The sequence below is a fragment of the Camelina sativa genome, chromosome 11 (genome assembly GCF_030686135.1).
Source record: "Camelina sativa cultivar CO46 ecotype springtype chromosome 11, ASM3068613v1".
NCBI classification, from domain to species: Eukaryota; Viridiplantae; Streptophyta; class Magnoliopsida; order Brassicales; family Brassicaceae; genus Camelina; species Camelina sativa.
This window is the reverse complement of record NC_141890.1, coordinates 47811326-47825192: the sequence shown is the minus strand read 5'-3', so window position 1 is coordinate 47825192 and position 13867 is coordinate 47811326. Positions and strand designations below refer to the sequence as shown.

Sequence of the window (13867 nt, the reverse complement as noted above, 5' to 3'; positions counted from 1 at the left end):
TTGTTCTTAAGCCATTTGAATATTGTATTTGCCAACGAAAAAACAAAAAACATAGCATATGGAAGTGTTAAATGCAAGGGTAACCCTTTTATACGCCAATGAACCCGGCTTTTTCCGTTGAGTGTTGTCCTAAATATCCTTTTTCTAAAAACAATATATATATATATATAATCATATTTTCTTGAATAATAAAAAAAAAACAATTTACTAAGTTATAAAATCTAACGGTATCCTTTTTTAATAACATATTCAACCAATGAAATTTGTTTTTAACACTTTACTTTATTCTTAATGAACGTTTACTCCATGTGATATCCTCCTTATGTAATGCTTCTTCACCCACAAATCTCACTTTATATACACACATATATATATATATATATGTCTTGTTCATCTACATATATATACACATTGCTCTAAACAGTTTACACAGAGACAGAACACAACTTAACACATTTTTATTTCTCTTTCTCCTCTCACTCTACTCTATAATAAGGTTTCGGATCCCGACAAAATGGGTTTTATACGACCACCGGCTGTGAGAAGCAGCGGAGGCGATTATATAGAGAGCATCTTCGGAGAATACTCTTCCGGCAAACCAAAACCTAGCCGGAAACTCAACTCAGCCAAGTTCGTGACGGCGCTGACGTGTCTTCAGTTCGCATTTGCCGTCTACGCCACCGGACTTCTCTACTACATGAGTCCTTCCATTGACTTAAGGGCCAAGCCAGACTTCACTTGGGCCACTAAATGGGCCCATAATGTGCGTAGTTACATCGTCACACCTCACGTCGTCAGCCACTACCAAGACTCCGCCTCTTTTCTTAGATCGGAGGACAGTTTCCCGACGGTGGTTTCTCCGGCGGAGGTTTGCGAGTACGAGAAAATCGATTTCTCGCAGAAGAAATCGAACGATCAGCAAATGATCAAGATGAAGAGAGAGCTATACGACGACGTTTTAGGGTTCCAGAGGAAGAACCTTGGGTCCGAGACTTTACAAGAGTTGATGAAGATGAAATCAAAATGGGCTTTAAATGGGCCTAATAAGCCCAAAGTAACAGTGATACTAAACCACTTCAAGAGAAAAACACTTTGCGCTCAGCTCGATTCGCTCCTCCACCAAACGCTGCCGTTTCACCATGTCTGGGTTTTGGCCTTCGGAAGCCCTAACGAAGCATCTCTCCGGCGAATCGCCGAGAGCTACAACGATTCTCGTATCAGCTTCATCAGCTCAAACTACGACTTCAAATACTATGGAAGATTCCAGATCGCGCTTCAAACGGAAGCGGATCTGGTTTACATACTCGACGACGATATGATCCCTGGGAAAAAAATGCTTCAGATGCTCTCACACGTCGCCGGAACTGAGAAATACGAGAACTCCGTTTTGGGAAGCATCGGAAGGATTTTGCCATTCCGGCAAAAGGACTTCACGTTTCCGAGCTATAGGAAGTTTAGATCTAAGGAAGCGGGGCTTTACTTGCCTGATCCGGCTTACGACATCACCTTAGATCGGATCCTTCAGGTTGATTTCTTATCAAGCTCGTGGTTCTTATCGGCGGAGCTCGTTAAAGCTTTGTTCATCGAGAAGCCATTCACATTCTCTACTGGTGAAGATCTTCACCTGAGGTTAGTCTCTCTCGTCTCGTGTTCCTCGATTTCTCGGGAATTTGAATTTTCTTGAGTGTAGGATAAGGCAATGTTTGAATAATTGTAGTAACGTCTTTAGAATCACGTGTTTTGTTATATGATTAACTAAAATAATAATTAGGATTAATAATTCTAATGATGAGAGTAAGAAAAAGTTTTGATTTTTTTTGTTTGTTTTGTGTGTGTGTGTTTTGCAGTTATCAGCTACAGAAATATAGAAATGCAGGTTCGTTTGTGTTACCAGTGGATCCAAATGATAAGGAGACATGGGGAGATAGTGAACACAGGCTAGCTTATGTATCAGAGACAACTGTGATTTTCAAAAACATTGTTGAAGTGAGAGACAACCAATGGTGGAAAGCGCTTTCAACTGGTTACATCACTCAATGGGCTGCGATGCATCCTCAGAAGATTGACGCTTTGTTTTACGCTCATTCGATCGATGAAGTGAAAGCGCTTGGTCCTTTGCTTGAAAAATTCAGAGGTACTGTTGGTAAAAAGGCGTATATTGCGGTATCCGGTGGGAAGTTCTGTCCTTGTGAGGATGCTGCTTCGGCTTTGAAGTGGCCTAAGGTTGTTTGCAAAGAGAGGAGATTCAAGATATTTGATTTGGAAGTTGGAGCTATCTTGGGTGTGTCTAACTCAGAGGTGCCTGTGTTTCAAGCTGTGTATTCGAGCATGAAAGGGCTTATTAAGATTCATAACCCAAGTGTGGTGATTACTGTTGCTGATGCTGATCCTAATGTTAAGAAAGCTTTGAAAATGGCTACCGAGACAAATCTTAATGGCACCGCGCTTGTTTTGCTTCCGAGAGCTTCTTTCTCCAAGGTTCTATGGATGGCTGATCTAAGATCAACAGCATTGCCAAGTAAGTGTCATTATCATTTGCCTTTGCATTTGGCTTTCTCCATTTTGCGTACTTGAACTGACAAAATATTGTTATATGACTGCAGACTGGAATAAGATGAGAGTCTCAGTGAATATCATCACGCAAAACCGAGCTCAATCTTTATTAAGATTGCTTAGGTCTTTGAGCAATGCATACTACCTTGGCGACGAAATATCTCTCAGCTTCAACATGGATAGCAAAGTGGATGAAGAGACGATCAAAGTAGTGAGCACATTTGATTGGCCTCACGGACCAAAAACACTAAGAAGAAGAATCATCCAAGGAGGCTTAATCCGAGCTGTGAGCGAGAGTTGGTATCCGGCTTCTGATGATGACTTTGGTCTCTTGCTTGAAGATGACATTGAAGTCTCTCCTTATTACTTCCTCTGGATCAAATACGCTCTGTTGGCTTACCACTACGACCCTCAAGTCTCTTTCCCGGAACTATCTTCCATCTCTCTTTACACACCTAAAATCGTTGAAGTCGTCAAAGAGAGACCCAAATGGAACCCAACAGATTTCTTCAAACAAATCCATCCTCACACACCTTACCTTCACCAGTTACCTTGCAGTTGGGGAGCCGTTTTCTTCCCAAAGCAATGGAGAGAGTTCTACGTCTATATGAACATGAGGTTCACTGAGAACGCCAAAGCTAATCCTGTCCAGATTCCGAAATCAAGAACCAACGGTTGGCAAGCTTCTTGGAAGAAGTTCTTAATCGACATGATGTACCTTAGAGGATACGTTAGTCTCTACCCAAACTTCCCTAACCAGTCAAGCTTCTCAACCAACCACATGGAACCAGGAGCTCACATCGCTGCTAAAGACAATGTGGTGAAACACAACAAAACCGATTTCGAAGTTCCTTTGCTTATGGATGATTTCAGAAACTTCTTACCGAACCAGAAACTCCCTCCGCTTTCTAAGCTCCCGTCACTCAACCTCTTTAACATGCCGGTTTCTCTTAAAGGTCTTAAAGCTGCAGGAGCTAAGCTTGGTCAAGATGTTCTTCGTTGCAACAATGTCTCCGAGATTGTTGCCGTCAATCATCAGACAGGTTTACCAGCTAGATGCATGAGATTCTGAACATCTTTCTATTAAACGGCCGACTCAAAAAACAAAAAGTTATTAGGCTGTGATTTTTCTTTCTTACATCTGTGAATTCTTGTTGATTCTTTGTTTTTTTCTAAATAGTTTATATTATTACTGAAGGGATTAAATATATAGCAAGGGATGTGAAAGTGAAACTGTCAAATGCAAAAGAGCAATGTTGTTGTAACCTTAGTTTTAATTCCCCTTTATAACTAAAACAAAAATGTCACAGCATCATCATCCCCTACACATATATAGAGAGATTGATCTGCTCTCTTTTTTTTACTCACTCATTAAAACCAAATACATTATGAAAAAACAGTGAGTAACATTTGATCATAATAATTAAAAACCAAAACAGAGACCTAAACAACAACCAAAAATTTGAGTTCTCTAATGTAAATTTTAATTAGTCTTTCCTTCTAGCAAATGAGAATCACACAAAAGACCAGTTTACAAAGGAGAAGGCAAGACAATGCAAAGTGTTGTTGTCTTCAGATGGAGCAAGCACTTTCCAAGCAACAGCTTGTTCATAACTCACATGTCTTCCCATTGTTGACACACAGATTCCTGAGGGCAAGCATGCAAATCCCTGTAGAGACAAGAGCATTTTCAGGTAATGAATCGTAAACATTATCAGCAGATGGGTGAATTTTTCCTTTCTTTTACCTGTTGCATTAGCTTGGCGAAGTCGGAGCAGAGAGCCTTCCGACCAGACTCATCGAAAATCTTTTCGAGTGTAATGTCTTGTAAGGCTACAAGTGTTGTCTCTAGCATGTCTAGACCAGCTTGGTTCGCAAACATGAACACTGGCTGTGGCTGCAACATGACCAGACCACATTATACATCTAAAACTACAGGTGTTCTATTCATAACAGTTCTGACACCAACTGAAATAACTGATCCAAAAACAGAACCAAATTTTGAAAAGGAATAAACCAATTTTAGTTTGTTTTAGGACACATACCTTTAAAGAACAACACAAGATGGCATCTTGGTGATCCCATAGAAGTTTTAGTACCGAGTCGTTGCTTCCGAGCGAGTCAATCGTTAGCAACTCCGAGCCTAAGTGGTGACTGAAAAAACAAAAATATTAACCTAAGAGATCATGGATAAGCTTGAGGTTTATAAGAACGGGTCATAAGTAAACATTAAAACCTACGTGTAACTTTGAGAGATCCACTGGGCAAGAGTAACAGCTTCAGGAGATCCCGGGGACAGTTTGGACCCCAAACTCGGGCTTATCCCAGATGGTGATATCGCCATTGCAACACGTTGAACTGATGAAATAACGCTCCGCACGTACTGACAAGCCATACCGGCAACATTATCTTGCAAGTTGTTTTCGAAAGGGAACTGGAAGGCGATAGTGAGGATGCATCTCGAGCTTGAGCTAGAAGAAGACGGGTTTCCAGAAGCATTCTCTGGTGATGGACCAACTTCGAGGCTAGAAGTTAAGTCTAATGTACGGTGGTTAGCGGTTAACAGATCTTGCGCATCTCCCTGTGACAGTATGAGTAAAAATATATGAGGCTTGGGAATCTCTAATTAAAAGAAAAAAAACAGTGATGAAGGAAAGACAAGTACAGTTTTAGCATCAACTGGTATGACTCGGAAGCCAGAAGGAACAAGTGGAGCATCATCCGGAAACATCTCATTAATCGGAGCAAATATCAGTTCAGAACAAGCTCCAACAGCATTCTCGTCAATCCCAGTACAAATCTATACCATACATCATTAAGGTCAGTTTAACTTTGGAATGAGAGAAACTTCAAGATACATTGGGTTAGAACTTAGAAGTGATATACCTGAAGGAGATGGACATCCCGGGACATATATGCATCTTCTTGTGCAAGAGAATGACCTTCTAGTCTAACAACTTCAAGCATCTGAAGCATAACAATACCAAATACATTAGCGAGAGAACACTAAATTATATTTTCGCAGCAGGTAAAGACTTTGAAAGCCTTACTTCTTCATGTTCAATTGTATGCCCTAGTGGCATTATGATTTGACTCCCAGTGAACCTCGTCGGTCTCATTCCCGGATAAGCAAAGGTACCCGCTTTAAGGGTAGCAGCGGAATATGCATCAACATTGAAATCAGCCCACTCGGATCGATGCTCTCTAAGAAACCGAATCAAAACTGCAGGAGGAACATTCTACAGGAGACAACAAACAACACAAATTTCAGCCATTAAAAATGAACAAAAGGAAAAGTAACAAACTAGGAACATTAACATACTTGTAGAAGCATCGAAGCCTTGGCACAGAGCACGCCTCCAAGGAACGAGAGGGAATTAGAAATATTATTCAAATGCTTCGTGGAGTTAATAGCAACGATGATATCTTCCGCCCCATCACAAGGCATTGTAGACCACCCATCGTCACCAAACCCATTCACTGCATCATTGAAACCCCTGCAAGAAAACCAAGAACAGATAAATATGTCAAAAAGCAAAGAGAGGAAAGAGTAACTAGATTTTATAGCTCATGATCGAAGTACCTGCTTAATCTTTGGCTAAAGGTTCTAAGAACCGCAGGCTGCCTTCCTAATCCATACACTACTTCACCATTAGACTCTTGCGCTAATTGCCTGATATACCGCAATGCCTAAAACATGAACCAAACCTCAACCATTAGATGATGCATATGAATCAGTCATATTTCAAAGTAATTTTTTTACATATATACTCACGGAAATAGTCATTTTTTGAGCGACAACTTTAGATGACTCATAAAGGGGTCGAAGCACATCCGGAACACTCCAAGCCTATAATGCAAGAACAGATATTTCTAAATTAGTTTTTTAAGAAACTTAAGGAAGTAAACACAAAATGTCCTTTTGCAAAGATCTAATTACCTCGAGATTAAGGTGATCGACAATGTGAATAATTGAACCTCCACCATCACAAGGTCTTATTAAATACCCACTAGAAAGCATTTCTGCTCTCACAAACTGAGAAGCTGAAGCAGCGTTAGGCCCAGCTCCAGAGCCAGAAAGTGACCTCTCACAAACCTTCAAAAAGATACATGAAAAAACATCAATAGCCTGAAGTTTTTTTTTTTATGCACTATACAGACACTGAGAGTTGCATACCACAAAACTGCCATTGTCGAGGCTCGTTGTGTATCTCAGGGTCCAGAAATCACGGGCAGGAGCCAGAGTCGTTGGTGCATATGTCTGACCAAAAGGCATTTTTCATTCATTGTCAAGTGTTAAGAGATAGAAAACTAATCCAAAAGAAAGGAAAAACACTCACCTGCATATACACAAGCTCGATTGTGCCGCCATTACCGGCCGGGAACATAGTGAAAACTTCAAGGCTCCTACAGTCACGGAACCAAGATGGCCGATCTTTGAGAATCTCTGCAATCTGCAAGAAAACAATATGAAAACATTTTGACTCGAATCTGTGTAGCATTAAAAAAAAAAGAGTAGCCTTTTCTTACCTTCATAGGTTCTAAACTAACAAGACCACAGGCTCGAGCTGCCACTCCACTGCATCTTTGCGAAATAGCAAAGATGCCAACCGAATCCGGACCAGGCTAAAACACACAACATCAAATTTCACATTTCAATATTACACATATTGCCATAGATAAAAAAACACATAAGTAACAATAGGAGACGAGTATAACCTTCATCCCAGGCATCTGAACCCAATCAACAGCAGTTCCTGTAGCCTTGGATAGGAACTCTGCCAAAGTTTCCTCTGCGATCGAGAGCAATCTAAAATAAAAAATAAAAAAAAATAAGTTAATAAGGCCAAGAAAAAAAAGATTAGAAAACAAAAAAAGGCAATACAAAACCAAAACAAAACTTTACCCAGCAGGACTATTTGCATCTCTAAGCGAATGCTGAGGAGTTGTGACCACAGAATCACAGCTTGCATCGGTCACCTGAATTCAAAACAACAACAAGTCAATAAGTTTATTACTCAAGCTACCTATTGAATAGAGATAAGGCTAAAACAATCAGTTATTTTAAGAACATATATATGATAAAAAGAAAGATACATACAACAGTTGTAAGCTGCTGCTTCATATATCCATTCTCGCAAACAAGCTGAGAAACCTGCTTCTGAAGCCTATCATTCTCCTCCATCAACAGTTTATTCATGGCAGAAAGCTTCCGGTTTACGCTCTGAAGCCTGGACGCCTCTTTCCTCTGCTTATCTCGACACCTTAAAAAACCACACAACAACAAAAACTGCCAAAGATTAGACATCATCACACAATAACCATACATATAGTCAAAAGAACAGTTAGTACAAGCTAATGAGCAGAAAAAACCAATAACCAAATCTACCAGACAGATTCAACGGAACCCTTTAGTAAAAAAACAGGAAATTGTGTCGGAGAATTGAATCACAACAGCAACAAAAGTAGTCTTTCATATCCATTGAATATTATAACAAAGATTATAAAAATACAATACAATCAAATTCCAAATCCCTAATTAAAAAAAAGTATTAATAGAAGCAACGAGAGAGAGAGAGAGAGAGAAGCAAAACCTGCGGTTCTGAAACCAGACTTTGATCTGCTTAGGCTCGATATTAGCAAGAATGGAACATTCACGGATCAATTGTTGACGCCGAAGAGAGCTAGGCTTAGGACACTCGGCGTAGACACGCTCAAGAGCCTCAACTTGCTCAGCTGTGTACCTAACGTACTTACCACTACTATCTAAATGTCTATTCATACTGTCACTGCTTCTCTCATGGTGGTTAGCCACCGCCATCTCCATAATTTTTTTTTTCACGACCCTCAACAAAAAAAAAAAAAAAAAAAAAAAAAAAACTCCAAAGTCTTAAACTTTATACTGTTGCAAGCTTCTTCTTCTTTCTTCTTTCTTCAATTAATCTATTGATGTCTTAGGAAAGTCCGTCGTCGTATGCTTAAGAGAAACGTAAATTGCAATTCTTTTTTTTTCTTTTTTTTGCTCTTTCAGACAAAGAAGATTCTATGGTCGTGGCTTGTAGCGAAAGACCAACGACATGTGGAAACTAGAGAGTTTGTCAAAAAAAAAAAAAAAAAAAAAAGTTTAAAGTTTGAGAAGAAAAAAAAAAGAGAGAGAGAGATTCAGAAGATCTGAGAATTTTAAAGATTCTTCAAGACAAAACAGAACAAAGAACTCAAACAAAAGAAGAAAGAAACAGAGTTGGATGTTCTGGGAACAGAGAAAGACTAGTAAAGGAAGTGGTGATGTCAACTCAACTCTTTCACTTAAAGAAGCATTATATCAGAATTCAGGACACAGAAACAAAAGACTTGGGAACAATGAAGAAGAAACACATGAACATTATTTAGTACAATTGTAGCTGAAAAAAAAGGTTTTCAAGACTCTGAAGAACATAAACTTTATAAAGTGGAAATTTTTTAAAAAAAATAGAAGAAAGAAAGAGAGAGTGGGGGTTTTGTGAGAAAGTGAAGGAGAGAGAGAGTAAGTGATGTGTGTTTTTGCTCTGGTGAACTTTAGAACAGAGGGAGAGAGAGAGAGAGAGAGAGAGAAGAAGAAGAAGAGAGGAATAAAAAGGGAGAGAGAAACAGAGGATTTGCACGCAAACCGACAAGCTGTGCATCAGCGAAAAAGAAAAGTGGTGCGTTTTTTTTTTTTTTTTTTAATTTTATTTATATTATTAATAATAAATAAAAATACGGCGATCATTTACGAAGTTGTCCCTACTGTTTTTCTGATATGACAATATAGGAATCCATTTACAGTTTTACATCTTTCTCGCTTTTCTTCATTTATTATGGAGTTATATTTATTTTCTTTTCTTTTTTTCGTGTAAATTTTATTTATATCTGTGACAGTTCTACCAAAGAATATATCTTTTAATTACACAACATACAAATTTCATGTGCGTAACTAATTATTATATCTCGAAAAACTTACAAAAAATTAAAGCTAACACAAAATTAGCAAAAAAAACAAAAAAGAAAGAAAGAGAATCTAACGTTTACATTATCTTTTTAAAAAAGTTAATAAACGATAAAACGTATCATACATTTTTTCAAAATAATATAAAATCTATTTTAAGACACTTTAACGGACATGTTTGTTTGAATGACGTATGATACAAACTCTAGTCACGATTTATCTGCAGCATGACTAATGTGAAACCGATTAGTGTACAATATATTCTAACTTGGTTTCGATTAAAGCTATTAATACTATTTGAAGAAACAAATAGAATCCGGACCAGAACAGTAAGATATATCTTACAATTCTGAGTAATTAAAACTAACATACTTAAAATCATGAACTATTATATATAAAAAAAAACATATATAAAAATTAGAGAAAATCTTCTAAAATGAAATACACAAAAAAAAACAAAGTCAGTAGTAATTTTCTTTAATTTTTTTTTAAATATCTATATGTTTAATCATATGTCTATTGTATTAGGCTGATTGATTTTAGGGTTGTAAATGCATATTAATTGATGAAGAAAAACCTGACCCTAGTTAAAAAAAAAAAAAACAAACATACACAAATGAGCTTATTATTATTCACGGCTTGTAATCTTTGGAAGGATTTATCTATCTTCTCCCATGAAAGTTTACTCATTAAAAAGGTAAAACAAGACTTGGTTTTAAGATTTGGTCTCTACTCTCAAAGTTATGCTCTCGAATAGTCGAATGTAGTTAAGGATAGTTCGAGACTTTCGAGTTGCAAAACTATACCAGAAATTAAATTCGACATTATTGGAAGCCATAAAAGAAGAACAAAAAAAAAAAAAAACGACGTTATTAGGAATAAAGAGAGCCTATGATCGCTCTCTCTGTCTCTGACATAATCATTTTAACACATCAAGCAATCAAAGTTATGTCTTGTTACAAAACACATTCTCTCACTATCTCCTTTGTGGGTAGTGTGTTTTATTTGTTAGCATGTCTTATCTTCATTAATTATACGAACCATATTTTGTATTATCGTAATAAGATATTATCTGTATATTGTATATAGATCCAAATTGCTTATATTAATAAACTGTTTAGGTGTACACTGACTGTAGCATTCACTAAAACAGTTACTTCCAATTTACATTTATGATCTTCAGAGAATAGGACCTTGAGTGTAAAAAAAAAGATAGCTACATATATTTGCAACATATGAATGGTAAATTTATAAACTGAGTGAAAATCGATATTGACTTCAAGGATACAGTAGTTAGGTTAGGTGTGAATTGTGTGATATGTGAAAAGAGTTAACAGAGGCGTTGGTGCGGAAAATAGTAGTAATCAGAAGACTTACTTTTGAAGCCTTAATTAGCAGCTAGTTAGTAGTAGTATTAAACTATCTAATTAAAGCTGCGATTTCTTTTGTATTTTTGATAATTAGCGACTAACTTAAGTTTTAAAACTGAAAAAAAAAAAGAATCAGAAGACTGTGATCAGTCAAACACAGTGATACGACTAAACCTCTTCGACAATTTTTTACACTATAGCCTTTTTCATTCATCTGTAAGTGTAATTACTTTCTGTAAGAAACTTTTTTACTTTCTTTCGGTTCCAAATTTAATTACTTTTTCTGTTTTCCCCCTTTTTAAGTAGATAGTAATTTCACTGATCGCACATAAATTTTGATACACATGATATTATGTGTTTCGTTTCTGAAAAATCAGTATTAGATCAATACAGTTACAAATATAATCAAACGACAAACTGTTACGATTACTCAAAATGATATATTATTGTTTAATCACTATGCTTAGTTTGATCTGCACTACCATATTTGTTTTGTTTGTACTCCTCACACTGCACACTCTCTGTTTTTAGTGCCATGCCATTTGGATTCTTATGAGTTCGGTTTTGTTTACTAATGTAGTAGTAGATCACCAAAGCAATTTATGAAATAATGAGAAATTACACTAAATAAATTTTAAAAATGGTTCCTTAAATCCAGACAATCTTTTATGGCGCCTTTCCCTTCAGTCTTAAATTATCCGTCACACATCGCCGCACATTTTTCTCTTTTGTTTTTTTTTTCTTTCCTTCTTTTATCTACCACACACAGCCACATACAACAACAACAGTAGAACTACTACATTAGATCAAATTAAAGTTTCAACAGTTGGAACAAAAATATTGTTCCAACTCCTCTAAGCTTTTTTTATTGTTCAACCTTGGCAAACACAATTTTCATTTAAACACGTTGATTTCATTTGATCTTTTACAATTAACTTGACAATACATTTAAGAAAAAAAAAACATTGTAGTTGTTATTTATTTTTATTTTTTTTCTTTTCATGTAAGACCATTTCAGTATTTCTAATATAAAAACGAAAAGTTTGATGATGTGTTATTTCCATCAGCTTTTCGCATGCGCCAAAAGCAACTCTCACGTGCTGACCACACATTTACACCCAATTTATCTATTTTATTTTTTTTAGTGTTATTATTCAACCATTTTTTATATTTTATAATCTGTGACTATATAAGTTTTTTTTTTTTTTGTTAAAATGTGACTATATAAGTTATACTATAATTATCGATACGATCTAGTTGTTAGTAATCGGCAAAATAACAACATTATAATCTAATAATTTAACGAATCTCCAAATTCTTTACCAACTACATAATCTTTCAGAATTGAATACTAATAATCTTTGTTCAACTCTTATATGATTCTATAACTATTATTAGAAAAATAGAAGCATTTAGCTGTTCAATAATTTTTCGATAACAAACAAAAAATCACTAAACGATTAGTGACTAAATTATGTGCTATGCATTTTTTTTTTTTGGCAAACATGTGCTATGCATTTTATGTTTGACGGTTTCCCAATTTACAAGTTACCGATTGTAAGTATAGAAATTAGAAATCACAGTCGAAGTTTGGAGTAGTGAAGTGGTATGTTTCTAATTAGTCGAACTAATTACATCCATCTGATTGTTACTATCATTCCTAAATCTGTTGCTTTTATGGGGTTTCCTTCTGTCATAATTTTTTTCTATCTTGATCCAAACTTTGAGACACCTTGTCGTTAGTTATGACTGATAATGATAATTCACAAATTCACATAGTACTACTAGTATATATATATAGTGACCCATGTGCTTGATTGTTTCACAAGCGACAAATTAAACAGTTAGAAAATTAGTTTAATTAAAGATTGTTATATAAATTATATCAACTTCTTCTTTTTAACTTGCGGTTGAATTTAGTCTTTTTGCTCACAATGATTACCTTATTTTATTTTTCTTAGTGTCTAGTGATGAAACCAATTATTCTATGTATGTTCTATTCTTTCAAGTTTTATAAAACAGATCATGCGTTATATTCTATATGTAAGTGTAACAACAAGACGACAAAAAAAACACTAAACAAAAAGAATAATCTGAAACCTTAAGAAACTGTTAAATCCGAACAATTTGGTTAACATATCCAAATAATTTGCCAGAGATAAATTATTCGACTGCTTATCTCACCATTCCACATTCGACCACATGCACATAAATATTCAATGGTCTTTAATAAAACATAGTTAAAAAATGTTCCTTTTAAGATACAGGACAAGCTAGCAGATCCTAAACACATATGACTTGATTACATCATCATATTCACATATACAACAACAACATTTTTACAAATACCCAAGCTAAACTGTAGCATAAATTAAAAGCCCATGAGAAACATTTTAACTAGCTATCAAGCATTCATCCAAAAATAAAAGGTTGAAACACCATATATGGTAGAAATACACAAATCTTCTAACATGAAAGACACCCAAAAAAATTACTGTTTTTGTTTTAGATTTCTTTGAACTAAAACACCTGATTGAACTATAAAGTTCTATCACTTCGAATAGGATATTTATAGTGTGCGTAAAGAAAAAGAGGGTAAAAAACAGGGAGAGATATAGACGAAGATGGATGTCTCCATATCAAAGTGGTTGCAAGTTGCGACAAGTCTTAATTTGACTATGCACGGAGATAGAACAAAAGAAGCGTCTCCATTAATTTCACGTTATAGTACAAACTCAATTATTCACATTTTTCATTTTGAGATAAACCCACTCGGAACCAAACATAAATCCAAATTTAAATATTGGAAAAGGTCAAAATGTCACATTCGTTCTTGCTTTTTTTTTTTTGTGGGTTCAATATATTATCTTTTGCTTTTTAAATTTTTTTTGTCAAATATATATACTTTTGTTGATGTTGTTGGTCTTGATGGGATATTAATATTCCTCCACTTTGTCCCCCTCCTAACTTCCCCACCAAA

At 35.8% G+C, this 13867-nt stretch overlaps 2 protein-coding genes across 2 annotated transcripts; one reads left to right on the top strand and one right to left on the bottom strand.

Moving 5' to 3' along the window:
* Positions 1 to 350: 350 nt before the first annotated feature.
* On the top strand, positions 351 to 3818 carry LOC104726658 (uncharacterized). Its single transcript, XM_010445570.3, has 3 exons — positions 351 to 1629; positions 1848 to 2518; positions 2604 to 3818. The coding sequence occupies exons 1-3, from the start codon at positions 515 to 517 to the stop codon at positions 3623 to 3625; spliced, it is 2808 nt and encodes a 935-aa protein (XP_010443872.2). The 5' UTR covers positions 351 to 514; the 3' UTR covers positions 3626 to 3818.
* On the bottom strand, positions 3810 to 9201 carry LOC147935553 (homeobox-leucine zipper protein REVOLUTA-like). The gene is made up of 18 exons (XM_087473344.1): positions 8148 to 9201; positions 7655 to 7817; positions 7460 to 7533; positions 7273 to 7363; positions 7084 to 7179; positions 6894 to 7007; positions 6731 to 6814; positions 6494 to 6649; positions 6329 to 6403; positions 6137 to 6243; positions 5876 to 6050; positions 5604 to 5792; positions 5440 to 5520; positions 5219 to 5353; positions 4794 to 5134; positions 4599 to 4707; positions 4301 to 4450; positions 3810 to 4223 (listed from the first exon to the last, which is right to left on the bottom strand). The coding sequence occupies exons 1-18, from the start codon at positions 8378 to 8380 to the stop codon at positions 4068 to 4070; spliced, it is 2529 nt and encodes an 842-aa protein (XP_087329470.1). The 5' UTR covers positions 8381 to 9201; the 3' UTR covers positions 3810 to 4067.
* Between the last annotated feature and the right edge of the window lie 4666 nt (positions 9202 to 13867).

Bases quoted from the DNA above. Each gene is read 5' to 3' on its own strand.
- LOC104726658 (XM_010445570.3), top strand. From the start codon at position 515: ATGGGTTTTATACGACCACCGGCTGTGAGAAGCAGCGGAGGCGATTAT. The intron at 1,630-1,847 runs GTTAGTCTCTCT...TGTGTTTTGCAG, and splicing joins GGTGAAGATCTTCACCTGAG to TTATCAGCTACAGAAATATA. The intron at 2,519-2,603 runs GTAAGTGTCATT...ATATGACTGCAG, and splicing joins AAGATCAACAGCATTGCCAA to ACTGGAATAAGATGAGAGTC.
- LOC147935553 (XM_087473344.1), bottom strand. From the start codon at position 8,380: ATGGAGATGGCGGTGGCTAACCACCATGAGAGAAGCAGTGACAGTATG. The intron at 5,521-5,603 runs GTAAGGCTTTCA...GTTATGCTTCAG, and splicing joins ATACAATTGAACATGAAGAA to ATGCTTGAAGTTGTTAGACT. The intron at 4,708-4,793 runs GTAGGTTTTAAT...TTGTTTTTTCAG, and splicing joins TGGATCTCTCAAAGTTACAC to TCACCACTTAGGCTCGGAGT.